The sequence below is a fragment of the Saccopteryx bilineata genome, chromosome 2 (assembly GCF_036850765.1).
Source record: "Saccopteryx bilineata isolate mSacBil1 chromosome 2, mSacBil1_pri_phased_curated, whole genome shotgun sequence".
Taxonomy (NCBI): domain Eukaryota; kingdom Metazoa; phylum Chordata; class Mammalia; order Chiroptera; family Emballonuridae; genus Saccopteryx; species Saccopteryx bilineata.
The window spans coordinates 1,596,492-1,624,207 of record NC_089491.1 but is presented as its reverse complement, the minus strand read 5'-3'; the positions used below and the strand labels follow the sequence as shown (position 1 = coordinate 1,624,207).

The 27,716-nt window shown below is 62.2% G+C and overlaps 1 protein-coding gene across 1 annotated transcript in view; it reads left to right on the top strand.

Moving 5' to 3' along the window:
* The window catches only part of QSOX2 (quiescin sulfhydryl oxidase 2), a 29,158-nt gene extending 1,920 nt beyond the window's left edge, over nucleotides 1-27,238 (top strand). Inside the window, exons 2-12 of the mRNA XM_066255749.1 lie at nucleotides 11,474-11,574; nucleotides 13,066-13,114; nucleotides 14,321-14,426; nucleotides 14,582-14,672; nucleotides 15,899-16,044; nucleotides 16,520-16,654; nucleotides 16,846-16,975; nucleotides 18,891-19,013; nucleotides 19,806-19,956; nucleotides 23,016-23,204; nucleotides 24,839-27,238. Coding sequence (XP_066111846.1) covers nucleotides 11,474-11,574; nucleotides 13,066-13,114; nucleotides 14,321-14,426; nucleotides 14,582-14,672; nucleotides 15,899-16,044; nucleotides 16,520-16,654; nucleotides 16,846-16,975; nucleotides 18,891-19,013; nucleotides 19,806-19,956; nucleotides 23,016-23,204; nucleotides 24,839-25,344 — 1,727 coding nt within the window. The 3' untranslated portion in view covers nucleotides 25,345-27,238. The remainder of the gene's footprint in view (nucleotides 1-11,473; nucleotides 11,575-13,065; nucleotides 13,115-14,320; nucleotides 14,427-14,581; nucleotides 14,673-15,898; nucleotides 16,045-16,519; nucleotides 16,655-16,845; nucleotides 16,976-18,890; nucleotides 19,014-19,805; nucleotides 19,957-23,015; nucleotides 23,205-24,838) is intronic.
* Nucleotides 27,239-27,716: the final 478 nt, after the last annotated feature.

Below are 27,716 nucleotides of genomic sequence, written 5' to 3'. Positions count from 1 at the left end.
AAACCGAAATGTCAAACTCATACCGAGTGGTGTGATGAGAGTGTCACTATTAGCTAAATAAGGTGATCTCGAAAGAGTTGGACTTTGTCCAGGTCCAGGCCGGAAAAACGAGGTCTGAGACCAGAGGCGGATCCGCCTGAAAGTGAAAGACAGCTGCTGTGGCCCCAAAGACAAGGGGGGGGAGGGGTTCTGGGGGACCTAGGCGGAGCCTTCCAGAGCCAGACCGCCAGCGGGCGGCCTCAGCACAGCTCTCGACGGGGGCGCGTCCCACCTGGGGGCTCGGTAGGAATGTGCTCTGTAGGCACCAGCCCCGGCCTGTTGGGTCAGAAACTCTGGGCGTGAGGCCCAGCATCCTGTCAGCACAAACCCCACAGTGGGAGGGTCACCTGCTCTCAGGGACACCCTGCAAAGACACCTACCTGCAAGGCAGGGCCGGTGGCCAAGGAGACTGGGAATGGGGCAGTGACGCCCCCTGGTGGACGTCCACCACACACGGGAATTACTCAGCGAAGGAATCTGCACTCTCGCCCTTGGCTTCCTGTGGGACCGACCGCGGGACCCTTACTGTGCCTCGGTTCAGCACGTGCCCTGTGGGGCGCATTGGGGAGAACCACCTTCCCCCCGCCCCTCCCCATGGAAGTCAGCAGCGGCCCCTCCGCCTGGTGCCAGGCTCCCCGTTGCCCCTGTGGGGCGCATTGGGGAGAACCACCCTTGCCTGCCCCTCCCCATGAAAGTCAGCGGTGGTCCCTCCGCCTGGTGCCAGGCTCCCTGTTGCCCCTGTGGGACGCATTGGGGAGAACCACCTTCCCCCCGCCCCTCCCCATGGAAGTCAGCGGCGGTCCCTCCGCCTGGTGCCAGGCTCAGCACTGCCCTGTGGGACGCATTGGGGAGAACCACCCTCGCCCTGCCCCTCCCCATGAAAGTCAGCGGTGGTCCCTCCGCCTGGTGCCAGGCTCCCCGTTGCCCCCGTGGTCCAGTCTGTTTAACGACCAAGTTCAACCCAGGCGACGTGGAGCTCTGGTTGGCTTTCTTAAACGACTCTCGGATTGCATAGCGCCCCACCTAGCAAGCGGAAGGGCTGCTGGAGTGTGTGGAATGGAAGGTTTCATAGCTGAGGAGTGGGGCAGACAAGGTCAGAGTGCAGTTTCAGGCAAGGACACCCTCCTCCCTGGGAAGGCAGGGCCCGGGTCAGGCAGATGGCCACCAGCATGGGTCAGCAAGTCCCAAACAGGATTAAAACCACTTCCTGGGAGGGGCTGATGTTGCTGCTAGGTTAGGTGTGAAGTCTCCACTTGATGTTTGATGTCATGGCTTCTAGCACAGTGACACCTCTTGGGGCCTGTGGTTTTCTCTTTAACAAGTCTGAGTGGAGCCATCACTCCCTTGTCACCACTTTGGTCCCAGTTGGTCACTTGTGAACTGTGCTGTCCAGTCAGCCCCCAGGCAGTGTGCTGCTTCCTGTCTGGTGCTGCCCTCCTCCCGCTCTCTACACCCGAGCGGCCTCTGGGACATGGGGGCCATGGGACGGGCTCTGCTCCCGGCCTCAGCCTGCCGGGGTGGGGGTGGGGGGCACTGAGCTCAGGGAGCATCTGCTTCCCCTGCTGTCTGCCACCATCGCCTCCTGACTGGCCGCTTCCATTTGCTTAGGAGGAGCCGGAAGCCCCAGAGGGTGGTCTGCAGAGGAGGGGGCTGCTCCCCAGCGAGGCAGGGCCTCCCTGGTCATAGCTTAGGGACCTTTGTTTTCCTAGATTTGGGGTTGAAGTTCAGCTCTTAGCTGACATTTTCAAGCTTTTGAAAATAAGTGTTTTTCCGTATAAGAAGGTGTCTTGACAAAGAACAGTTGTGCTGTTGGGTGTGGCCAGATGTCAGCGCTCAGGCCTGTCACTGAGCTGCTGCGTTCCTGAACACCCTCAGCCCGGAGCTGTGGTGTGAGCTCAGTGGGTCTGCTCCCGGGACTGGGAGGTGAGACCTCCGTGCCTGGCTCAGCACCCCCAACCCCGAGGGAGCTCTGAAGTATGTGCTCAGGGAAGCGCGGGCAGGTGTTCTCCAACTGGCCCGGCAACTGTAGAGGAGAGACTGGAGGGGCACTGAGAGCTGGTGGGCAGCCACCACGGCACACACCTGGTCTCCCCTGTCCACTCCTGTCGCAGATGGTGACACCGTGGGGCTGGTGACTCCAGAGCCCCGACGGCTTACGCCCTGTGTCTGCAGAGGCCAGGAAGGGGGCCCAGATGGGGGCGTCTGTCTAGCTGCTGCATGGTGTCTGCTCAGTCCTGCCTCCCTCTGAGCTCTTCATCGCCTGCCTGATCCGCACTTGGGGTCTGTGTGCGAGGCCGTCGCCTTCTTGGTGTTTACCTGGGGCACTAAGTGTTCCCCATGGAGCCTGGGGAAGGACAGGGTGCTGACGGCAGCAGGAAGGCCCTGCAGGAGTGTGCGGGGAGGGGAGTCCCGGGAGGGCGTCGGGAGCTCGCCTGGACTCGGGAGGGAGGGCTCAGCAGGGCAGGAAGCAGGTGAGCGGCGGCAGCAGGGGCGTGCTCCGGTTGTGGGCCCAGGTGCGCCTGTGAAACCGACCCAGGCTTCGTTACAGCTGCGTCTATAGGAACTGCACGCGTCTGTAAGGACTGCACTGCGTCTATAGGAACTGCACGCGTCTGTAAGGACTGCACTGCGTCTGTAGGAACTGCACGCGTCTGTAAGGACTGCACTGCGTCTATAGGAACTGCACGCTTCTGTAAGGACTGCACTGCGTCTATAGGAACTGCACGCGTCTGTAAGGACTGCACTGCGTCTATAGGAACTGCACGCGTCTGTAAGGACTGCACTGCGTCTATAGGAACTGCACGCGTCTGTAAGGACTGCACTGCGTCTATAGGAACTGCACGCGTCTGTAAGGACTGCACTGCGTCTATAGGAACTGCACGCGTCTGTAAGGACTGCACTGCGTCTATAGGAACTGCACGCGTCTGTAAGGACTGCACTGCGTCTATAGGAACTGCACGCGTCTGTAAGGACTGCACTGCGTCTATAGGAACTGCACGCGTCTGTAAGGACTGCACTGCGTCTATAGGAACTGCACGCGTCTGTAAGGACTGCACTGCGTCTATAGGAACTGCACGCATCTGTAAGGACTGCACCGCTCAGCCTCGGAGTGGAGGAAGCCAGGTTGTAAGTGCCGCCTTGCTGTGGCTCTGAAGATGTGCCGACTTGTTCCTGGAAGCTTTCTCGTCTCACAATGTTTTGATGCTTCAGCATCCGACCAACAAGATAGGATTTGCTTCCCTGGAGTCACCCTGGAGTGCCTACCAGGACCCTATAGCCTGAGTCTAACCTTGCTGGGCTGAACGCCGCAGTGAGGACCGGTCCTGGCCCTCAGCTCCGGGTGAGGCCGGGCGAGCACGCCTGGATTCTGAAGGGGTCGCTTCTAGGTAGCTTGTGCTGTTGTTGGCATGTGCGCTGGGGTTCTACCCTGGGCTGTGTTGTGGTTTGAACTTGGAGCTCATCTGAAAAGACCTTGACTCAGCTGGGAAGGGACCTGCATCAGGGGAGAGACCACCCTGCCATCAGGTGACTGGGCCGTGGGATTGGGGACCCCCACATCCCCCTGACTTTTGCACGAGGATGGAGAAGCCACAACCCGGTCAGTGCCGTGAGAACAACAGTCTGGTACGGCCTTTTGAAGCTGGGAGGTTAACTGAGCTGTGCGTCATTCTGGGACTAATCGGTGTTTGAGGGTAACTCAGACTTGACAGACTTTTCATTAGAATGCGATGAGTCATAGTAAAAGGTTTTATCCTGTCAGGTTAATCAGTGATTCTCAGTGTGCGCCAGGGTGCACTGGTGCGCCCTATGGTATTCCAGAGAAAGATGTGCCTGTTGGGGACCAAAAAACCAACAGGGATTTTGGAGTTTAGATTCTTGGGGGACAGAGGTGTGGGGAATTGGTTGTAAGCTGACAGTCTGCCCAACCCCCCACCTCACTTGCCTGATTAGGTTGCAAAAGGCTGTTACACTGTGGTGCTGGATTGTTTACACTACCCCCCATGTTTCCCAGAAAGACTGGAGGCAGGTTTCTTCTATCCTTTGTTTGGTGTCAAGTTAAGATGATGTGTATGGTGGGGGTTTTCTGCACTAGGTAAAATTCTTGGGTTGCCTTGGAAACGTGATCAAAGACCATTAATTTGCTAATGGCCTCACTTTAGCCTATAAATAAAGCAAGATGTGGTTTTTGGGCACGCTTTGTTCTTGCCAGCAGCAATTACAGGGCCCTGCCGACCCCGTATTTTCTTAATTCCACACCATTCCCACTCAGGACCTGGAATTACTAGCTGTGCTGGTTCGCGGCATGTGCCCAGATATAAAAATAAATATAGTTACTCTATTATACCATTTCATTATGGAAATAACGCTTTTTGTTAACACATTGTTATTATGTTTATTAATAACACATCATTATATTATTTTTAGATAAATATACCCAAATGAAATGGATAGATATCTCAAAAAGAAGCATGATAGTGAAGAATCTGATTCTGGAAGTGAGCAAACGTTAAGTGTAAATAAAATAGGACTTGAAGGCTGACGAGCAGAATTTAATTTATAGCATTTCCCATCACTTAACACTGAACAATATGACTGGATTAGAAACCCATTCATGGAAGCTTCAAGTGATTTTGGTTTAACATTAACAGAAGAAGAACTGGAAGCTATATCCACTGACAGTGGATTGATGATTAAACATAGGAATTATCTCTTGAAGCCTTTTGGGTTTCTACAAAAGAAGAATATGTGGCAATATCTAAAAAAGCTTTGAACATTTTACTACAATTTTCAACATCCTATTTATGTGAGTTAGGATTTTCTACCCTCAACACAATTAAGAGTAGAAAGAGAGGAATTCTTCAACGTATTGACGAGGAAATGGGAGTCTGCCTTTCAAATAGGTGCCCCAACATTGAAGAAATCGCCAGGACACATCAGGCTCACGTTTCTCATAAACACAAGAATGAGAAAACTTAACACTTTCACGCTGGGACCTGCCGACTTCTAAGTCTTACTAAGAATGTATCTATATATATAAAAAGATAACGTTTTTGTCTTTTTTTTCTTTTTTAACCCCTTTTTTAAAAATTCAAAAAGCATAACAAAAAATGTTTTTTAATGTCAGAATAAATTTAATTTTGTCATTTTATTTAATTACTATAAAAGCATGCTTGGACTTTATATATTTTTCTTTAATATTTGACTTAATTATTAAAACATATTTCTCAGAAACTTGTATATAGTGCGCCTACAATTATTTGTAGGGTTTTAAGTGCACCCCGACTTCAGAAAGTTTGAGAACCACTGGGTTAAGCGCTGTGGTTATTTGGCGAGTGTGAGGCCAGTGGCCGTGGCTGTGGCCGTGCAGGCTCTCGTCAGACTCGGACAGACGGTAAAGGAACTGTGGAGCCAGGAAGTGGTGGGCCATTCCGTTAAGTCTTGTAATGGCAGACAAGCAAGCAGGCAGGGAAGACCGCTTCCCTCTCACTCTGGTCCCGACCCCCTCTGGACCCACCGGAACTCACAGGCCCCCACCAGCCTCAGCACTCCCCAGCCAAACGGGCCGGGACAAAATCTCAGGGCTCCCGAACCCCTCAGCTCCCCCCCCCTCTACTGTCCAGTGAAACAGGCCTGGTGGAAATACCCTTCTCCAGCAAATAACAGCAAGCAGTCACCCCTCCCAGCAGGAAGGCAGTCCACAGTTTGCAGTCTGCCGCCCTCAGAGCAGGCACCGCAGCCTTCCACAGGCTGTGCACGCATGGCACTGCCCCAGTACAAGCGAGCAGACCTAAACGTGTTGCAAACTTGTTTGCCCAACAGCAAGTAAACTTGAAATAAATTTTAGTCTACTGTATTTGGAAGCTTAATTATTTCACAAGTGTTTTTTTAAGCCTGTGTTACTAAAAATAGGCTTGCAAGCGGAAATGAGGTGAAGGCTGTGGCCACTGCCTGCAGATGCCCCCGGCTGGCGCACACCTTGTGGATGCCCCCAGCGGGCAGCCTCGGACCTCCCGGCTGGCACACACCCTGCGGGCGCCCCCAGCGGGCAGCCTCGGACCTCCCGGCTGGCGCACACCCTGCGGGCGCCCCCAGCAGGCAGCCTCGGACCTCCCGGCTGGCACACACCCTGCGGGTGCCCCCAGCAGGCAGCCTCGGACCTCCCGGCTGGCACACACCCTGCGGGCGCCCCCAGCAGGCAGCCTCGGACCTCCCGGCTGGCACACACCTTGTGGATGCCCCCAGCGGGCGGACCTCCCGGCTGGCACACACCCTGCAGGCGCCCCCAGCAGGCAGCCTCGGACCTCCCGGCTGGCACACACCCTGCGGGCGCCCCCAGCAGGCAGCCTCGGACCTCCCGGCTGGCGCACACCTTGTGGATGCCCCCAGCGGGCGGACCTCCCGGCTGGCACACACCCTGCGGGCGCCCCCAGCAGGCAGCCTCAGACCTCCCGGCTGGCGCACACCTTGTGGATGCCCCCAGCGGGCGGACCTCCCGGCTGGCACACACCCTGCGGGCGCCCCCAGCGGGCAGCCTCGGACCTCCCGGCTGGCGCACACCCTGCGGGCGCCCCCAGCGGGCAGCCTCGGACCTCCCGGCTGGCGCACACCCGTGACAGCAGACTTGCTTCCGGGTCAGAGTGGCTGTCTCCTTTGTGTGGAGGGACCCAGATGGTGGGACAGGCAGGAGGAGAGAGGGCCCAAGCTGAATGAGCAGTGCCCTGAAGCAGACCTTTGAAATGGCTTGTATTTTATTTGGGACCAGAGGATGTCTCTCTTTTGTGCTCCCTGAATGCCGTCCATCTGTCCAGACACTTGAGTGACTGCAGCTGAAACCCTCCCTGTCTGTGTCTGGTGGCCTCGCACAGACGACCGCCTTTCACAGATGACAAAGGCCTGGTGAGTGTCCGCGTGCCCTCCACCAGGGTGGCAGCCCAGCTCCAGGGGACGCATGGATGTGGTGTGGCAGTCACAGACGGCCCTGTGGGCTCTCGGGCGTCCCGGGAGCCAGGCAGCCGCATCTGCACACTGCCCTGTCCCTGCTGGCGTGCTCCGGTGAGCTGCCCGCAAGAGCGGGTCAGACGTCTGCCCTTGATCCACGGCCCGTGTCCCGAGTGCGCCCTTGCCGGACGCGCTGCAGCAGGTGCTGAAGGCAGTGTCCGGCGGGCGTGCCCGAGCAGAGCTGTGGCCCGGGGGAGGACCAGGTGGTGAGCAGACACGGGTGGATAGGCTGGTCGACTGCAGGTGATAAGTTCTGGGAAGTAAGCAGGTGGGGGGCACACAGGGCTCCGGAGGAAGGCTGCCGACAGGTGGCAGTGAGGTCACGGAGATAAGGCAAAGCAGCCGCGTGAGGGACACCGTGGGGGCGGCACGTGCAAAGGCCCGAGAGGCCCAGCAGGACTGAGGGGCCGGGGGGGACACCGGGGGGGGACACCTGAGGGTTCTGACGGGCCAGGCAGCAGCTGAGAGCGGCAGCTTCAGGCTCACAGGCCAGTATGGACTTCTTGTTCCCGAACAGCAAGGAGGAAGAGCAGGCTGAAGAGGGCGTCCTGGCCCTGACCGGTGGCTCAGTGGCCAGAGTGTCCTGGCACACCAAGGTTGCAGGGTCAACCCCTGGTTGTATGTGTCCAAGAACCGATCAGTGAGTACACAGCTAAGGGGAGCAATGAGTTGATGCTTTGCGCCACCCCCATACCCCCCACCTCTCAGAAAAACAGGGAGTCCTGTGACCTGGCCCCCAGCTGCTCCAAAGAGAGCTGAGGGCCTGACGCCATCAGGGCATAGGTGGGGCGCGGTGAGAGGCTTCGGTGCCCCGCCAGGGGGGCTCAGCTGGGCCGTGCTGACCACGGCACGGGTCCTCCCAGCCACAGCTGGTCTTCCAGCCGTTTGTGGCGCGGGTGCGGGTTGTGTGGTCCGAGCCAGGCTGTGGCTTGTGAGAATCGTGCCCTGCGTGGGCATGGGATGGACAGTGCGTGGACCCGCACGCTGGCGCTTCCACCCAGCCTCACCTCAGAGGGGTCGGAGTGGGCGCTCTGCTCTGCGGGAACGCTGTGGTTGGCACACGTGCGGGAGAACAGGTCCTTAGTTGTGGTTAAGCCCCAGCCTGTGCCTCCTTCCAGGGCTGGGCGGTCGTGGAGCTTGAGGCGAAGAACCCTGCAGAGGCTGCACCCAGACTGTGCACCTGCCCCCCAGAGAGGGGAAGGCGGCTGAACCCTCTGGGCAGGTGCCCCCCGGGAGGGAAGCTGGGGCCCCACTTCTGGAGGTGGAGGGCACAAGGTGGAGAGGAGTCCTTTTGGTGGCATTTTGAGAGGGATGCCTGGGACGGTAGTGGGTGACACATGTGGTCTGGCTGGGGTGGGGCGTGGTCCGGGATTCACAAGTGATGGATCATGGGTCAGCAGCCCCCCACCCCCCCTGTGCTGGGGTCTGGACGAGTGAGCAGGTCATCTGAAATCTCCAAGCCGGAGGGCGGTGGTCTCAGTGTTCACGTTAGGGAGATGTGGGGTCTTCGCACGCAGGGTGTGGTGTGTGCCCAGAGCCGGGCACTGACCCAGGCCTGCAGGCCAGCTCTGCTGGGGCCTCCTGCTCTGGCTCACTCTCCTACACCGGGGACGGACTTGGTGACTACAGGGCCGCCGTTCCCACCAGGCACGAGCTGTGTCAGGCTTGGGGCACTGGGGCAGCCGTCGTTTCTCTGGCTGTGGTCAGAGTTTGTCTGCAGCATTTCACCCCCAGCGCTGGGCATGCACTTCGCCGGGCCGTTCGAGTCTTCTTACGCTGGGACTCCATGGAGGCGATACTGAGAAGTGGGAGGCACGGGCACATGCACGCACGCATGGGACACGGTCTCCACATGCACCCCGGGGGAGACATGCACGCACGCATGGGACACAGTCTCCGCATGCACCCCGGGGGAGACATGCATGCACGCACGCATGGGACACAGTCTCCACATGCACCCCGGGGGAGACATGCATGCACGCACGCATGGGACACGGTCTCCACATGCACCCCGGGGGAGACATGCACGCACGCATGGGACACAGTCTCCGCATGCACCCCGGGGGAGACATGCATGCACGCATGGGACACAGTCTCCGCATGCACCTCGGGGGAGACATGCACGCACGCATGGGATACGGTCTCCGCATGCGCCTCGGGGGAGACATGCACGCACGCATGGGACACGGTCTCCGCATGCGCCTCGGGGGAGACATGCACGCACGCATGGGACACAGTCTCCACATGCACCCCGAGGGAGACATGCACGCACGCATGGGACACGGTCTCCGCATGCGCCTCAGGGGAGACATGCACGCACGCATGGGACACGGTCTCCGCATGCGCCTCGGGGGAGACATGCACGCACGCATGGGACACAGTCTCCACATGCACCCCGGGGGAGACATGCACGCACGCATGGGACACGGTCTCCGCATGCACCCCGGGGGAGAGTGCGCTGGCCTTCATTGTCTGCCTAGCGTCTCTTCACTGAAAGAGACCCCAGAGACAGCAAGCAGCACCGGCCCCACGGTGCAGCATGCGTCCCGGGAGTGGCCTGGCGTTGCCGTGCCGTGTGTGTGCCGGGCAGCTGTTCTCCATCTCCTCACGTCACGTCTCTGGGTGTAAGGTGCTTTTTCTCTTTAAGCGTGACGTGAACATGTGTCACGGAAATTCCCAATGAACGGTGACGCGTGTGTTCTGGCTGGGAGAAGTGGCCAGCGTGGACGGGCTGTGAGGGGAGTGGGGGGAGGTGCGGAGGCCACAGGCTTGGACAGGCCGGCGTCTGGCGGTGCTGCAGGAAGTGCCGTCTGCCACGTGGTCTGTGAGGGAGCGTTACCTGTGCTCCGGGGGCCTGTGTCACGTGAGCCTCCGGCGGATGTGCCTGAGTCAGGCTGTGACACTGCTCTCCAGCCGTTTACGGTGGTCGTGGGATGTGGATTGGTTTCGCCGAGGCTCCTGACGCCCGGTCACTGATTGCGGGAAACGGGGGTCTGGTGTCCTTACCGGACCCTTCGCAGTGCGCTAATAGTGGTTATATTTTTATGTGGTCACAGAAGGAGGAGGCGTGTATTTAGACAGAAGCGGTACAGCAGGTGGAGAGCAGCAGTTAGGGAGCTGGTCTCGTGGACGGGCCGGAGGCTCCTCTCCGCCTGCAGGTCCCTTTCCTGTAACCTCCGGAGGTTTAGATCATAGCAGAACTCAGGGGAAATGCTCTCTGCCTGACTTTAGCCCCATTCCTGGTTTTTAGACCAGTGCGTGTGCAGGAACAGGCAGCCGTGAGACCCTCAGGAGTCCCCACCAGCCCCGGGCGGCCGCGCCCCCCCCCCCAGGCCAGGCTGCCCCCTGTGTGCTCTGCTGGTCCTGTTTCTGCAGCACCCACTGCGGTGGGTCCTGTGTCCTTGGGCAGGGAGCCAGGAAGCCAGGGAGCCAGGAAGCCAGGAAGCGGTCAGGAAGGGGTCATTGCAGGGTCGTGAGTCTTCACTTCCTGGAGAAGGGAACAAACCTTTCAAAGGGAAACTGCCCGAGGTGCCTCTGGAGGAGGTTGGGCACAGTCCCTCTGGGCCTGGTGACCACAGGCGGAGCAGGCACGCGCTCCCCAGGCGGCCAAGGGCAGGCCCCCCTGCACAGAAGCTTCCGCGGGGCAGGGAGGGGCACTGAGGCAGGGAGGAGCGAGGTGCGTGGCGGCTGCGGCCCTTGTGAACTGACGCATGCCGGGGGTGAGGAAGGAGGGCAGGCGGCGCCCACACCTGGTGGGAGCACAGACACCACCGAGAGTCACCTCCCCAAAAGAACCAGACGCAGTTGGGACCCGATTCAAACAAACAGTTTAAGCAGAAATGAGTCAGGGAGCTCTGAATCCTGGCTGGAATCTTGTTGCTGTTGGAACGCGTGTTTGACGACTTGATGGGGTGACGGGTTGTGAGTCTGGGCGGCGAGCCTTGTCCTTTAGACGGGGAGCCCTGGACACCGTCAGGGGGCCGGAAGTGGGCAGGCATCAGGACGGGCAAGGGGCCCCGAGCAGATCCCTGTGGACGCTGGTGTCTCCGTTTCACTCAGATGTTGGGAATTTCCATGATAAAAACGTGAAGGACAGAAGACATAAGAATGTATTAGAACTGCTCCTGTTGTGCTCCCGAGAACAGTGGCGTGTTCATGCGTTTGTGGGAGGTGTCCTGGGAGAGAACTGGAAGCCACACACCAGGCGTTGACTCATTCCGGTGGGCGCACGGGGACGCTCAGCCCAGCTGGGGCTGAGGGGACTCTGTGTTAGCCGCCCGTCCACGCCCCCGACACCAAGCAGGCCACCCCCAGAGGGAGGCGGAGAGCGAGGGCAGCTCAGCGAGTCCCCGTTTGCCATTGTCACCAGTGGTGGACGCAGCCGCACCGTGGGGGAGGGACTCTCAGCCCTGACGGTCTCGCCCCTGCTCTTCAGACTGGGCCGCCGCCATCCGCGTTGCCGCCCTGGACTGCGCGGAGGAGAAGAACCACGAGGTGTGCCAGACCTACAACATCCACTTCTACCCCAGCTTCCGGGTGAGTGCCCCCAGCTGCTCCTGTGTGTAGGGGGTCTCTCTCTCTCTCTCTCTCTCTCTGTCTCTCTCTCTCCTTTTCTCTCTCTCTGTCTCTGTCTCTCCTTCTCTCTCTCTCTCTCTCTCTCTCTCTCTCTCTCTCTCGTTCCGCCCTGTGGGGTGAGACAGTCGCTGTGGGGGTTGTGTCCGCACGCTCTGTGGGTCAGGGCGGTCAGGACTGCTGCCAGAGTCCGGGTCTGCGGTCTGTCCGCCGGGGGCCTCGCCCACTGCCACGTGGGGCCCTCCGTGCACCACGTGTGCTGATCTGTCTGGGTGTCCACAGGACCCCCTGAGACAGTGCCCAGCCTGGCCACCCGGGCACGGCACGCGGGCCCCAGGCAGGTTTGTACCCACCTCGCCCACTAGAGGGTCAGTGATTGCAAGGTGGAGAGCTGTGCACATGGGCTGTGCGTGTGCAGTCACACCGGCGCACGCCCGCACATGGGCCATCGTGAGAGTCACAGCTCCGGGAGAGGCAGCGCCCAGGCAGCTCCGAGCGCCCCCCTCAGCCTGAGCCCCTGCGCTCCCTGAGGCTGCACCCGAGCCCCCTCCGCCTGCTGGCTCCCTGCACCTCGCCCACAGCCTCCCCCAGCCCGGGGCGTGCCTCTGGCTCTTGTCTAAGTCTGCCTGCTCCTCGTGCTCCTGATGGGTGTGCTCGCTGTGCACGTGCGCAGTGCGGCTGGAAGCTCTGCCCCCCCCCCCCCCCGAGTCACCTGCGCTGTGGTGGTGGCCTGTGTCACCGTCCCCTCCACCACTGCCGCTGGGCTGTTCAGGCTTCAGCTGCTGTGAGGACACGCACACGTGTCCCCTCTTGTGTGGGCACGAGTCCCTCTGGGCACAGGCCTGGGGGCGGCTGCACTAGCACACGTCCTGCTGACCAGGGACAGCGACCCACCTGTGTGTATGGCCGTGTCACACCCCCTGTGACACGTCTGTTCGGGTCGCCTGTCCGGTTCTGACCGGTTTCCAGAGCCCTCTGGACACTCCTGATGCTGAGCTGTTTTCAGTTGTTAGTGTTGGCAACGCTTGACTCCATTTGTAACTGTCTTTAACGTGCTTTTTTCATGAAAAATGTTCTTAATGATATAGAAAATCCTTTCTTCTGCTCAGAGATGCTCGTTCCTGCCTGTCACCCTCCCTGGAGTCCTTTGTGTTGTCAGAGTGACACCATTAGGGGCCCGTTGAACACCAGGGCTGGGGGAGGCGCTGTCTTAAGGCTTCTAGCCCTGTTGGGTCAAAAGATATAAATAAGGTTCTGATGGGTCCCACCCACCTTCCGTAAATCTGGCAGAAAACCCTTTCCCCACGAGACCCAGACCTCTGGCTCTGCGCCGGGTCCTCGGGGCTCGCGGCCGCGTTCTGGAGGAAGCTGGCAGCTGGCGGGAGCCCTGTCTTGGAGACAGTGACAGAGACAGCAGGCTGGGGCTGTTTCTTACTTGTTCTGTTTTTCTCTTAGTATTTTAAAGCATTTACAAAGGACTTTACAACCGGAGAGAACTTCAAAGGTAAGGACATAAGCAATGTCTCTTACTCTTCGTTGCCTCAGAACCCATCAAAGTGAGAGTGGCTTGAGGGGCTGGGACCCTCACGGGTGGGCTGTGCCCGGCCCCCGGCCCCCAGACCTGCAGCAGGTCCCACGTGCAGGGTTCCAGCCGGAAGGTGTCCTTTCCGTGACTGAAAACTGCTGGACGAGTGTGCTTCTGCTGAGTGTTTAGAATGAGCCCCACCCCATGCCAGGCCCAGACCGGGCCAGTGCATGGTGCCCTCCGGTGACCGCGCTCCCAGCAGAGGCCGCTGTGTGGTGTGCGGGGCGCCCCCTCTTGTCCGTCAGCTCTCACGCGCGTCACCTCCAGTGCAGCGCCGTCCTGTGGCTCGCCCCGTGCTCCCCGTCTGCCCCGTGCCCCCGGTCAGCGCCCCGTCTGCCCCGTGCTCCCCGTCTGCCCCGTGCCCCCGGTCAGCGCCCCGTCTGCCCCGTGCTCCCCGTCTGCCCCGTGCCCCCGGTCAGCGCCCCGTCTGCCCCGTGCTCCCGTCTGCCCCGTGCCCCCGGTCAGCGCCCCGTCTGCCCCGTGCTCCCCGTCTGCCCCGTGCCCCCGGTTAGCGCCCCGTCTGCCCCGTGCTCCCCGTCTGCCCCGTGCCCCCGGTCAGCGCCCCGTCTGCCCCGTGCTCCCCGTCTGCCCCGTGCTCCCGGTCAGCGCCCCGTCTGCCCCGTGCTCCCCGTCTGCCCCGTGCCCCCGGTCAGCGCCCCGTCTGCCCCGTGCTCCCCGTCTGCCCCGTGCCCCCGGTCAGCGCCCCGTCTGCCCCGTGCTCCCCGTCTGCCCCGTGCCCCCGGTCAGCGCCCTGTCTGCCCCGTGCTCCCCGTCTGCCCCGTGCCCCCGGTCAGCGCCCTGTTTGCCCCGTGCTCCCCGTCTGCCCCGTGCCCCCGGTCAGCGCCCTGTCTGCCCCGTGCTCCCCGTCTGCCCCGAGCTCCCCGTCTGCCCCGTGCCCCTGGTCGGCACCCCGTCTGCCCCGTGCTCCCCGTCTGCCCCGAGCTCCCCGTCTGCCCCGTGCCCCTGGTCGGCACCCGGTCTGCCCCGTGCTCCCCGTCTGCCCCGTGCCCCCGGTCGGCGCCCCGTCTGCCCCGTCTGCCCCGTGCTCCCCGTCTGCCCCGTGCCCCCGGTCGGCGCCCTGCTGGGGACTGGGGCGGGTGCGGCAGACTCGCTTGCTTCCCCCAGGGCCCGACAGGGAGCTGCAGACGGTGAGGCAGGCCATGATCGATTTCCTGCAGAACCACACGGACGCTAACAGACCTCCTGCCTGCCCAGCTCTGGACCCCATTCGGTGCGTACTTCTGGGTGTAAAAAAAAAAGTGGTGTCACATGGCACCTAGCATTAATTCTGCAGGACGGAGACACGCTCTAAGGGGAATGGACCTGGCATCTGATGCCAGCTCACCGCTCCCGGAAGCTCTGAAAACCTGCTCTTTCTCTTAAAAGGCCCAGCGACGTCCTTTCTCTCATTGACAACCGCGACGGCCGCTACATTGCTGTTCTGTTTGAGAGCAACGGCTCGTACGTGGGACGTGAGGTACAGTGTCTGCGCCCCGTCCGGCCCCCTGGCGGGGGCACGGCTGCAGTCTGGCTGCCCAGTGCGTGGGCTGGTGTGCGGAGGAGGCAGTGGAGGGGCGTGTCCAAGGGCAGGGCAGGAGCGGGTCACGGGCAGCCTTGTCCCCCGTGGGCAGTGGAGGGGCGTGTCCGAGAGCAGGACAGGAGCGGGTCACAGGCAGCCTTGTCCCCCGTGGGCAGTGGAGGGGCGTGTCCGAGGGCAGGACAGGAGCGGGTCACAGGCAGCCTTGTCCCCCGTGGGCAGTGGAGGGCGCGTGTCCGAGGGCAGGACAGGAGCGGGTCACAGGCAGCCTTGTCCCCCGTGAGCAGTGGAGGGGCGTGTCCGAGGGCAGGACAGGAGCGGGTCACAGGCAGCCTTGTCCCCCGTGGGCAGTGGAGGGGCGTGTCCGAGGGCAGGACAGGAGCGGGTCACAGGCAGCCTTGTCCCCCGTGGGCAGTGGAGGGGCGTGTCCGAGGGCAGGACAGGAGCGGGTCACAGGCAGCCTTGTCCCCCGTGGGCAGTGGAGGGGCGTGTCCGAGGGCAGGACAGGAGCGGGTCACAGGCAGCCTTGTCCCCCGTGGGCAGTGGCCATCACAGGGCAGGGACCCTTGTGCTCTTACTGTGTTCTGAACTCAACTCTTCCTGCCAAGTCCCAGGTCTGTAGAACCCGTCTCCACGGGGCAGGTTTCTCCCGTCACTGTGTGTGGTCTGGAGCTCTGCCTTGGGCATCTCAGTGAGGGCCCGGGGAGGACGGCAGGAGTTCCTCAGGCCCTCGTGGGCCAGGTGTCTCCCATGCCCTCGCCTCCGCCTCCGCCTGGACTCGGTTCTTAGCTCTGAGCTCTGGGATGCAGGCAGGGACCAGGGCCGTGGTGCCGTTCAGGCGTGCTGGTGACCTTCTGTGGGGTGCGCGGCCGCGTTTGTCGGGGAAAGCTCAAGGCTGGTTGTGGCCCACGTGCTCGCGGTTGGGGGGGGGATGTACCTGTTTGATGAAGATAGTTTCACGGAGAGCGTGCTGGCTCAGACAGGGCAGCACGGGGTCCCTGGCCATCCGTGAGGTTCAAAAACAGATTGTCATTTCTGCCCGGCTCCCTCCGATGTAAGTGGTGGTCTGGTTACCGAGAAGACAGGTGTGTCCTGTGACCCTGTCTCTGGTGTGTGTAAGCAGGCCCCTCCTGTCCAGGGGAGGTGACGCAGTCTCCCTGTCCCAGGTGATCTTGGACCTGATTCCTTACGAGAACATTGTGGTGAAGAGAGTGCTGGACGTGGACCACGCCTTTCTGGAGAAACTGGGTGTTTCTTCTGTTCCTTCCTGTTACTTGATTTACCCAAATGGATCCCATGGGTTAATTAACACGTGAGTGTAGTTTGACTGAAGGACTGTTTGTGGGGGCGGCTGGGCCCTCTGCAGGGTGGAGCTCACTCGGGGCCAGACGTGGCCTGCATCTGTGGAAGGTGGGGTGGTGAGCGCGTCCCCTTTGTCCAGATGAGTGTGGACGCTGGTGGGCTCCAGGCTCCCGTCCACTGCCGTCCGCTCTCCCTGCTGAGACCCACAGAAACCCTGAGAATCTGCTCAGCTCTGCACTGGGGGCCCCACTGGACTTGGAAAAAGCTGGGAAAGGTTGTAGGTGGGAGGGTCGGTTACGCCCGGAAGCCTGTGCCCTCTGCCTGGTGGTTGCCACGCTGCCCGCTGGCCCGGAGACCTGGGCCCCCGTCTGCATCTACACAGTTCTCAGGTGGGCTTCTCCCCCACGGAGGGGCCTGGTCTCGGCCTGGGGACACACACGGGGGCGGGCTGCTCAGTGCCACACCCGCCCTCTCGCCTCTCGCAGCGCAAAGCCTCTCCGGTCGTTTTTTTCCTCATATTTGAAGTCGTTGTCGGACGTGAGGAAGAAACTGCTCTCACCGGCTGAAAAGCCAAACAGAGAAGAAGTCCCTGACGTCGTGGTGTGGAGAGACTTCGACAGGCACGTGTTCCTTTTGGACGTGAGCTTCCTGGGGAGTGAGTGGGCTCAGGCGGGTGGGAGGGCCACGGCCTGGAGCCCCTGGGAGGCCCTGCGCTGCCGTGGGCTGTCGAGTTAGCGATGTCTCCTTGGGCCGCGGGGAGTTCACACCAAGAGAGGGCTGTCCTCACCTGGCTTCACGACGTCCGGCCCAGGTCTAACCTGTACACAGCGGACCTGGAGTCGGGGCTGCACCACCTGCTGCGTGTGGAGCTGGCCGCCCACAGGGCCCTGGCCGGGGCCGAGCTGAAGACGCTCAGGGACTTCGTCACCGTCGTCGCCAAGGTGTGTGGGGTCGGCTCTGGGTGGGGGCTGGCCCGCAGTCCCTGGGGAGTGGGGCCGGATGTGCCCCTGACCCTGCGCTGACCCTGCCCTGACCCTGCCCTGACCCTGCGCTGACCCTGCCCTGACCCTGCCCCGACCCTGAGCTGAGCGCTGGGGAGTGGAGCCGGATGTGCCCCTGACCCTGCGCTGAGCGCTGGGGAGTGGAGCCGGATGTGCCCCTGACCCTGAGCTGAGCGCTGGGGAGTGGGGCCGGATGTGCCCCTGACCCTGAGCTGAGCGCTGGGGAGTGGGGCCGGATGTGCCCCTGACCCTGAGCTGAGCGCTGGGGAGTGGGGCCGGATGTGCCCCTGACCCTGAGCTGAGCGCTGGGGAGTGGGGCCGGATGTGCCCCTGACCCTGAGCTGAGCGCTGGGGAGTGGGGCCGGATGTGCCCCTGACCCTGAGCTGAGCGCTGGGGAGTGGGGCCGGATGTGCCCCTGACCCTGAGCTGAGCGCTGGGGAGTGGGGCCGGATGTGCCCCTGACCCTGAGCTGAGCGCTGGGGAGTGGGGCCGGATGTGCCCCTGACCCTGAGCTGAGCGCTGGGGAGTGGGGCCGGATGTGCCCCTGACCCTGAGCTGAGCGCTGGGGAGTGGGGCCGGATGTGCCCCTGACCCTGAGCTGAGCGCTGGGGAGTGGGGCCGGATGTGCCCCTGACCCTGAGCTGAGCGCTGGGGAGTGGGGCCGGATGTGCCCCTGACCCTGAGCTGAGCGCTGGGGAGTGGGGCCGGATGTGCCCCTGACCCTGAGCTGAGCGCTGGGGAGTGGGGCCGGATGTGCCCCTGACCCTGAGCTGAGCGCTGGGGAGTGGGGCCGGATGTGCCCCTGACCCTGAGCTGAGCGCTGGGGAGTGGAGCCGGATGTGCCCCTGACCCTGAGCTGAGCGCTGGGGAGTGGAGCTGGATGTGCCCCTGACCCTGCCCTGACCCTGCGCTGACCCTGCCCTGACCCTGTGCTGACCCTGCCCTGACCCTGTGCTGACCCTGCCCTGACCCTGCGCTGAGCGCTGGGGCTGCGGCTCTCGGAGCCTCTGCTCTCCCAGGGGGACACCAGGCGTGAGGTGCTGGGTGGGCACAAGTCTGTCCAGAGGCTGCACACGGCTGGTCTGAGGGCACTTTCCCGGGTCAGAGGTGCATGGGGTAGAAACACTGTGACCCACTGGTGTGGCTGGAGCCACTGGCCCGATGGTAACGGGCGTTGGGGGACGGAGTGGGTGGGCAGCGCCCTCAGGGAGGGTGCAGGTGCCACCCCGTGTCCGTCCTCGGGTGTGCTGTGGGCGGGGCCGGTGTCCCGGCTGCCCCTGCGCCTTCAGCAGGAGGTGCAGCGGTGGGGGCTCGTGTGTCAGCGTGAGCTTCGCTCCTTCCAGGAGCTCTCAGCTCTGGGCTGGACCCTTGGCTCAGTCGTTTTCTTGGCCCAGAACAGTGTGGCGGGCAAAGCCGTGGGAAGTGGGCAGCTCCTGGGCCAGCGCTGAGCCTTGTGCTCTTGGCCCCAGCAGGCCTGTCTGGACCCGGCCGTGGCCCTTCCGCGCCCTGACCTCTGGGACAGCCCAGCCTGGGCCTGACCCCACCTGGGGTCACAGCGGGCCTGGGACAGGGCCTGTTGCTCCTGCTGCTGCACAGCGGAGACCGAGTGGCCACCAGATAGGGCAGCGGGTGAGCTCAGGTCTTCAGAGCCGTCTCGCGCGTTCCTTCTGCACGTCTCCTGTGCTGTGGCCGCGGTGTGGCCGCTGGGCTCCGTGCTCTGCAGGCCAGGGAGGCGCACGGCCTGTGTGCTGACACCCAGTGAACCAGCGGGCAGCCCGCTTTGGCCCAGAAGTTCAAGTGGTACTGCCCGCTCGTTCCAGTCTCTCAGTGTGGGTCCTTCCTCTTCCTCGCCAGCTGTTCCCCGGCCGGCCGCCGGTCAGGAAGCTGCTGGAGCTGCTGCAGGAGTGGCTGGCCAGCCTCCCGCTGGACAGGATCCCCTACAACGCGGTCCTGGACCTGGTCAACAACAAGATGCGGGTGAGCCCCGGGCTGCTGCGGCCAGCGCCCTGTCCCTGGCCTGCACGGGAGCACTCTCACGCCCACACCTGGGTGTGCCCCCTGGCCCTCTGGTTTTCACTGCCCTGTGTCCATGACAGCTGGACCCTGCCCTCTGGCCCTGGGCTGCCGCCTCCCCGAGTCCTCAGGGCCCGCCCTGCAGGGCAGCCTTGGCTTCTTGGGCATGGACTCCAGGGCTTCTCTCTTTATTTTTAATTTATATTTTGAGTGAATTCTGAATTTTACACCTAAAAACAAATAAAAATGATGTGCTTAGAGTGTGCAGGCTCGGGGAGCCGCCTGCAGTGCAGCCGGGTGCCCACAGGGGGCAGACCCCGCGCCCTCCTCAGGCCGTGGTCGGAGGCCGGGGCGTGGCCAGCATGCCCCTCCCTGCCTGAGCCTGTCTGGAGGCCTCAGAGTTTCCTTCTTTTAGATTTTAATTTTTTAAAAAAAAATTAATTTATTATTTTTTAGAGAGAGGAGAGAGAGAAGGGGGCAGTGAGAAGCTTCAATGACCAGGCAAGCCCAGGGTTTTGAACCAGCGACCTGTGTTCCAGGTCGACGTTTTACCCACTGCGCCACCACAGGCCAGTCAGAGTTTCAGTAGTGTGCCCTGTGTCACCACCACCACTCAGAGGACAGTCACCGTTTTCTTTCTTCGTTTTTCTGCTGACCGGGGGGGGGGGGGTCAGCTTGTTGGACTTAGTCTCACTTAGCTGTGTGCCACCCACTTCTACTTCAGGCGGCTCAACCCCCTCCCCTCCCTCCCCCCAGATCTCGGGCGTGTCCCTCCCTGACCGCGTGCTGTGGGTCGGCTGCCAGGGGAGCCGGGCAGGGCTGCGGGGCTACCCCTGCTCCCTCTGGACGCTGTTCCACACCCTAACCGTGCAGGCCGCGGCCCGCCCAGACGCGCTGGCGGACACAGGTGAGCGCGTGGCCGAGGACGCACTGTGCTGGGAGGGGTGCTCCGTGAGGTGAGGCAGCGTGTCATCAGGTCGCCCGGGGGTCTCCTGCTGCCCCACACGGCCCGAGGCCAGAGCCACGCTCCCACCTCTGCACGTGCAGCACGGGCCTGGCTGACCGCAGGGGCTCGGGCCTGGCTGACCGCGGGGGCTCGGGCCTGGCTGACCGCGGGGGCTCGGGCCTGGATGACCGCAGGGGGCTCGGGCCTGGCTGACCGCAGGGGGCTCGGGCCTGGCTGACCGCGGGGGCTCGGGCCTGGCTGACCGCGGGGGCTGGGCAGGGGGAGCACGTGCTCAGGACCGGCTACAGCACAGACACTTCCGCTTTGGCTTTAAATAGACGAGAATACGTGAACGTCTGTGGAAAGGTGTGTGTGTGTCTCTTGCTGTGTAACAAGTTACCCTAAGACTCAGCAGTTTGAAACACTGCACCTTGTTGTCTCACGGTGTCTGGGGTCAGACCTGCTGTGGCTGAGGGGGTCTCTGCTCAGGGTGGGAGTCGCACCCAGAGGCATGACCGAGAGGGGACCGTCCCCCCTGCTCACCCTCTGGTGGCGGCTGGGGTCTTGTCCTCGCCGGCCGCCCCTCAGCAGGCCTCCTCGCCATCAGCAGCTCCCGTCACAGCACCCACCTCGTCGGAGTGCCGGCGAGAGAGACCCTTCTCGTGTGACATCCCGCACTGTTGGGTCAGCCAGGGGCCCAGCCTCTCCCAGGGGAGCGGGACCCCAGGGCCGTCTCAGGGGCCAGGTGCCACCAGAGCAAGAGCTGCCAGAGTCACGTTGGATGATCCAGTCACCAGAAAACAGCCCACTCAGAGTTGCCACATTTGGTGTCCTCTAAGACACTGAGAACCGTGCCGGTTTCTGCCCACTCTGGACTCCTGCGTGGACGCTCCCTGGTCTAGCGGGCTGTGCAGCGTGGGCAGCTGTGTGTTTCTCGCTGTCACTTTTGTACCCGCTGTGCCCACTGATGCCCGAGTCAAAACTGGAGTCTAGACTCTCACAGGCCAGTGTGCTTCCAGTAAAGTCGTGAAATGCTGGACAATGATCTTCTGCTGCGTAGCAGACTGACCCAGAGGCGTGGCTGGAAACCACTGCTTGAGGCTCTGGGCCTGGCAGTTTGGGTGGCTGTTTGGTCGGACCCACGGGTGCTCACCTGGCGGCGTGGCCAGTTGGTCTGGACTCAGAAGGCCCAAGTCCTGCTGTCCAGCCTGGTCCTCACCACACTTAGGAAGAAGCTCTCAGAGCCTCAGCCAGGGGCCCACGGCATCCTTCCCGCCCCGTCCTGCTGGCCAGCTCAGCCCCGTCCACCCAGGCATGAGGTGGGGACACGGAGTCCCGAGCAGAGGGGTGTGTGGTCGTCTTTGGACATCTTTCCCACCCCCGCTCTCCTCAGGGACGCTGGAGTCCTCCTTCCCAGGGGTGTCGTGGGGGCGGAGGTGGGTTTTCAGGCTGCAGACTCGGAAGAGTCCACCAGAAGGAAGCGCAGCGTGTGTCCAGGAGAAGCCTCGGCGTGCCTGGACACGGAGACGTCAGGTGGGAGCGCGGCCTGTGAGCCGACTGCCCCACTCTGTGTCCAGGGCCGCGGCTGTGTGGCCTCGTGTTCCTGGGCCCTGCCCTGGAGGGGGGTGTGCATGAGGCAGCAGGCTGGGCCGTCCCCAGGACACACAGGACACACAGGACACACAGGACGGTGCGGAACGAGGCTGCTGTCGGGAGGGCGGCACAGACGGGTGCACAGATGCCACAGCTCGCCCCGCGGCGGCGTGAGCCATGGCGACACTGGAGCGTCTCCTGCGCAGAAGTGGGTCAGACGGAGATGTGGATTATGTCTTGGGAGGTTTTCCTCTCCTTAGTGCGCGTTTAAACCCCAGCGACTAAAAGCCTGTGCGGCCCCTAATCCCACAGGTAGCTTTGTGCTTCTTGTCCACTTTAAAGATTAGGGAGGTTTGCATGTGCGGCGCTTTGCTGGGGAGAGGAAAGGAGGATTAGGCAGGGGTGCTGGCAGATGTTGGCCAGGGGCTGCCGGCCCCCAGCGGGGGGCCACAGGGCAAGGCCCAGCCTGAGTGCGTGCCCGAGGCCAGGCGCACGGGGTGCTGCCAGGCTGGCCTAGAAATGCTCAGCCCGGAAGTCAGCTCAGCTCAGCTCGCACCTGCTCCGAGGGGAGGAAACGAGAACACCGGGGTTAGTGACGGGCGAGGCGACGTCCCCCCTCGGGCAGGCGGGCCTGTCGCGTTGCTGTGGTCAGCAGAGCCACCACGGGCTCAGGGCCCCTGTCCTGTGACACAGACCGCCCTCAGGGCCCGCCCTCGGCTGACACGCTCTCAGTCTCAGAGCACGTCTTTTTCTTTCTTTTCCCAGTTATTTTGCTGCTTTAGTGTCTTTAATGCTGACGCTTCATCTGTGACCCGCAGGTCTTTTCCTTGTGCTCCCAACCCTCCCTCCCCCGGGGTAGTGGTGAGGAGGCTGCTGGGCCCAGCCCCAGGCTGCCCCGCGGTTTTCTCAGGGTCCCGCGTGAGTGCGTGCTGGCTGCGGCTTCCTGAAACACGCAGCGTGTTCACCGGCTCCTGCCCCGTCGGCCTGTGTTTCCACGCGGGGCTGTCCACGGGCTGGGGGGCGCCGGGGCGCACCCCTCGGAGAGCCGCAGCCTCCTGCAGGGGGCGTGTGGCCCCCGCTGCCCGGGGAAGACCAGCCTGGGCTGGCAGCACGTGCGGGCGCACACGCTAAGGCGGTGTTCGCATTCGGGCTTGTGTTTTGCAGGGATTTCAAAGCAAAACCACCACGAATTTAAGGAGCAGCTGCCGCTGCCCCAGCACCAGCCTTTGGGGTTGCTTGTGAGGCAGGAAGTGTTGCGCACGGGCTCTCGGGGCTGAGAGGGCAGAGCCTGGCAGGTGGTGCCGCTCGTGCCCGGGGGCCATGTGTCGCTGGGCTCCCGCCGCCCCCTCCTGTATCTGCAGACGCACGGGCACCTGGCCCGTTCTGGCCCCGGGCCCCGCCCCACCCCGTGGCCGTGTTCTCCGCAGGTTTTGAAGGCGACCCCCAGGCAGTGCTGCAGACCATCCGGAGGTACGTCGGCACCTTCTTCGGGTGCAAGGAGTGCGGCGAGCATTTTGAGGAAATGGCTAAAGAATCCATGGATTCTGTGAAAACCGCAGACCAGGCAATTCTCTGGCTTTGGAAGAAGCATAACCTCGTAAACAGCCGCCTGGCAGGTAAGCAGAGGCCACGCGGGAGGCTGCTCCGTCCGCCTGCTTCCTGTGGGCACAGGCTGTGGTGGCCCCGGCCCGCCTGGCACATGCCCGCCCCGAGCAGACTGCTTCAGGCCACCGTGCCGTGCCCCTGAGTCCCTGCTGTCAGACTGTCCCCCTCAGGGCTTACGCCCCCCTGAGAGGCCTACGAGGCCCCAGTAAGATTGGCCGTGGAAGACTTGGATTATAATTAATTTTCAGAAAGGAATTTCAGTGTTGTTAAAATCTGCTCTCAGACGATAAGCCCAGCCCCTCAAAATGGCTTTGTTTAAAAAGACTAACGAGGGCACTGTGTGTTCTCAGCGTTAAGTAATTCAGACTGTCCCTAACTCAGCTCAGATTAAAATTAGGCTTAGAAATAATTCCACTGAGAAGTAAGTCTTGATAGAGACGAATAGAAAACACCACTAAACTGTTGGTTTTTATTTAATCCACTGCATTATAGAAACATATTACAACTGAAGCACTAAAGAAAATTGGTTCTCTGCACTCGAGCTGCTGCCACAGCTCTGGCCATAGGGGCACAGCCCCGCCCATTTGCTGGGACGCATCGCAGTCAGTGTGGACGTCCTGGATGCAGGGACATCTGCACTTCCAGTGTCAGCCCCCCATCTCCCTGCGCTCCCCCCGGGGGCCGGGGCGCAGCACGCAGCTCGGAAGCCTGTGGTGAGGCTGCCTCACGCTGCGGTAGAAACAGATTTCTGCGGCCTGTGGCTCTCTCAGGGCCCGTGGTCTCCCAGCTCCACCTCCGGGCTGTGACCCAAATTCCTTGGAGGCCCCAGAAGCCAGACCTGGACCTTTCTGCCTGGACAGTGTTGTCCTCGGCTCCAGCAGGTCCCCGTTGGTCCCTGTGTGAGGCCACTCAAGGCCCCACAGGCCCACAAACCCCAGAAGGCAGGGCCGGGGCCACCTGCTGGCCTCTTGAGCAGCACACAGCCTGTGTGACGATGCCTGCACACCTGTCAAGTGCTGGGCCGTTTCCGTGTGTCACAGGGAGGCGGGGACGTCTGCTTAGAGCTGTGTGTGGTGCGGTTTGGTTTCGTGAGGAACCGTTAGCTGCGTGAGAGGGAGTGGACGGGCCCGCTCGCGGCTGCCTCTGGCCTCTGGGCAGCACGGGGCAGCTGTGCTCGTCCATCTGCACGAGGTGGCTCTTAACTTTTCCTGTAGGAAAACGGGGCTCCCTCCCAGAATAGTTCTTACAGACCCTGCCGGAGAGGCCTCCACGAGCCCCCGTGCCTGAACTTCTGTGGGAGAGACTGGGTTCCGGAGGCCATGGGGCCGTCAGCTTCCGCTGCGCCTTAAGGGAAGCGTGGGCGGGTGCCGCCTCCAGGTCCACACGGCGGTGAGAGTGTGGCCGCACAGACTGGGCAGACAGGAGCCAGTGCGGCCAGCCCGGTGGCAGGGTTGCGTCTGGCCGGGGACCTGTCCGGGTGGAGGGGAGGAAACAGCATTTACTGAGGTGCTCTGGGGAAACAGGCTGCAGCCTGTGCGGGAGAGGCAGGGGTGCCAGGAGTCGGGCGTCTGGCCCCTGCAGGGCGGTCAGGTCACAGTGGAGGGGAGCGGGGGGCCTCTCCACTGCTGCCTCTCTCCCCCCCCAGGCCACCTGAGCGAGGACCCCAGGTTTCCGAAGGTCCCGTGGCCCACTCCCGACCTCTGCCCAGCCTGCCACGAGGAGGTGCGGGGCCTGGACAGCTGGAACGAGGGCCAGGTGCTGCTGTTCCTCAAGCGGCACTACGGCAGCGGCAACCTCGACCACACGCACGCCGCGGCCCTGGGGGGCGCCGGCCAGGCCGAGGGCCGGCAGGGCGGCCGGGCCTCCCCGGAGAGGCCAGGAGACCAAGGAGCCCAGAGCCTGCGTCCAGCCCACGTGCTGCCCTCCGCCCCTCGCCTGTCCGAGAGGGTGCGCCTGGCCCGGGGCGGGGCCCAGGGCCGCAGGGAGGCCGAGGAGGCCGCCCCCGCCCTGGGGATGGGCTTCTCCAGCCTGGACATGAGCCTGTGTGTGCTGTTCTACATGGCCTCCTCCCTGTTCCTGATGGTCATGTTCTTCCTGTTCCGGGTGCGGTCCACGCGGTGGAAGGTCCGGCATCACCACCCGCCCGTGTAGAGCTGCCCAGGGCCGGGAGGAGCCCACGGCGCCGTGCTCCTGGTCAGGGGTTTGTGCATCACCACCCGCCCGTGTAGAGCTGCCCAGGGCCGGGAGGAGCCCACGGCGCCGTGCTCCTGGTCAGGGGTTTGTGCATCACCGCCCGCCCGTGTAGAGTGCCCAGGGCCGGGAGGAGCCCACAGCGCCGTGCTCCTGGTCAGGGATTTGTGAACGCGGCAGCTCTGGGCTCGAGCCGGGGGGCTGTCTGCGTTCCTGGCTGCCTCGGTGGGCACCTTGGACAGACGGCAGCAGAGTGACCCCTGTGGTCTTACTCTGCAGGCCCCCACAGGCCGGGGAGCAGGACGCTCTGTGCCGCTTTCACCTCGTGTTTACTGACCCCGTCCCGTCTGCAAGGCCTCCTTTGGGGCTTGGAGAAAAACCCACCCACTCCCCACTGGGAGGCCCAGGGGGACAGACTGAATGCAGCCTGGACCCGAACGGGGCAGCACCAGGGTGTGGCTTTGCTGCTTTCAGGAAGTGACACTGCCCCGTGGAGGGGGCCTGGTGGTCGGAGGGGAGGGTGGGGCCCGTCTTGCTCTTCAGGGACAGTGCCTTTGCTTGTTTGTTACTCCGGTGACGACAGAGCGATCGCTCCTGTCTGCCTGTGCTCCCTGGGCAGGTCGGGGAGCCCCCACGACCTGGGGTCACAGTTCTCCCCGGAGCCCCTGTCCTTCCACCCCATTCCTGTCAAACGAGACGCCCGGAGCCCAGGGTGGGGGCTTCCAGGTGGTCTTGCGGGCGCCTCAGAGGCCAAACTTCATTTGCCTGAAGCTGCTTCATGAAGGGTCCTGGTGCAGGCGCCCCCGGGCTTTAGTGATTGTATAATGATTTTAGCAATTTATTTGTAAAAAACCCAGAACATTCGGAGGTAAGTGAAGATGTAAACAAGCAAACTGCCAGGGCGTTTCATCAAGACCCTCGTGCGGAAGCTGAGTGGTGCCTATGCCCACGTGTGTGCCTGTGCCTGTGCCCGTGTGTGTGCCTTTGTGTGTGTGCCCGCGCCTGTGCCCCACGCATGTGCCCCTGGTGTGTGCCCCGTACCTGTGCCCTGTGCACATGTGCCCCTGGGGTGTGCCCCGTGCCCACTGCGATGGTGGTCAGCAGTTCTCTCCACTTTGCCTGTTGTAGACTGACGTGCTCACTCGCTGCAGCTGATGGCGAGGGTGTGTTTGTAAGACCACTGTCCCCACATCACTGGTCCAGCCTGGAGGGAAGGCACAGCTGGCGCCTCCCACACTGTCATCAGCGGGCACCCGTCTGAGTGGAAGGTGTGGCCACGGCAGCGGGGGAGCCCTGCCGTCTGAGCCCGCTCCTCACGTCTGTGCCACAGGGGCTCCTTGTTGCTTGACACAGTTTTAACCCTAGAAGCCTCTGTTGTAAAACCCGTGGACTTGTGTTCATGGCCCGTGTGTGCCTCAGTCGTGGAAGACACCGTGTTGTCTCTCTTCAGCTCGAAAACGGGCAGATGGACACAGCTCAGGAGAGGATGCTTAGAGCCGTTCAGTGACCTGCCGTTAGGTGGCATCCAGTGTCCTCTGCCCCCCAGTAAGTTTCTGTGAGTGGTGCGCCATCCTCCATCCAGACCCATGTGACAGTGTTGTCTTGAAGGTTCAGAGTAACAGTTCAGTTTGAGGTCAGCGCTGCTTGAGGAGCACACTGACGGTGTCCGGTGTCCGGAGGGGCAAAGCTCTCACGGGCAGCTGCCGGGACGGCTGCAGAGAGGGTCCCCGCCGCAGCCCCTCAGAGCTGGGCGCTCCCCGTGAGCAAGATTTAAGGTCTATTTTCTAAAGCTGTAAGTATTGAGACAAGGAATATAATAATGGGGTAATTTAAATGTATTTATTTTTAATGGAAGGATTTTGATGAAAAAGAAGCTGATTGACATGGGAACATCAGGGAAATTTCTTACCCACCAAGAAAGCGAACATTTTGTATTTAAGTCAACTGTGATGTGCACATTTTAAAATAAAGAAATGTGAACGTTTTAAAAAACTGGAATTCTTTTGACAAGTGAGCCGGCAGAGACTGAGGCGTCGGCTGGGTGCAGAGCGGGCGTCCTTCCTCAAGGTTCCGGGCCGCGTGCCCGAAGCTCTCGCGTTTCTCGTGCTGGACCAGAGGCTTCTGGGAGACGGGCGGGGGGGAGGGTTAAACGGCAGGTGGGCACTCAGCAGGGAGATGCGGGCAGGCTACGCCACAGGCACCCCTCGCCAGGGCCCCCCTCAGCGCCCTAGGGCCCTGGCCACCAGCCGCTGGGTTCCAGACATCGGCTACCTTGGCCGCCCCGTGGCCCTGGAGCCTGAACGCCTCAGCCTGCGGGGCTGAGCACCTGTGGC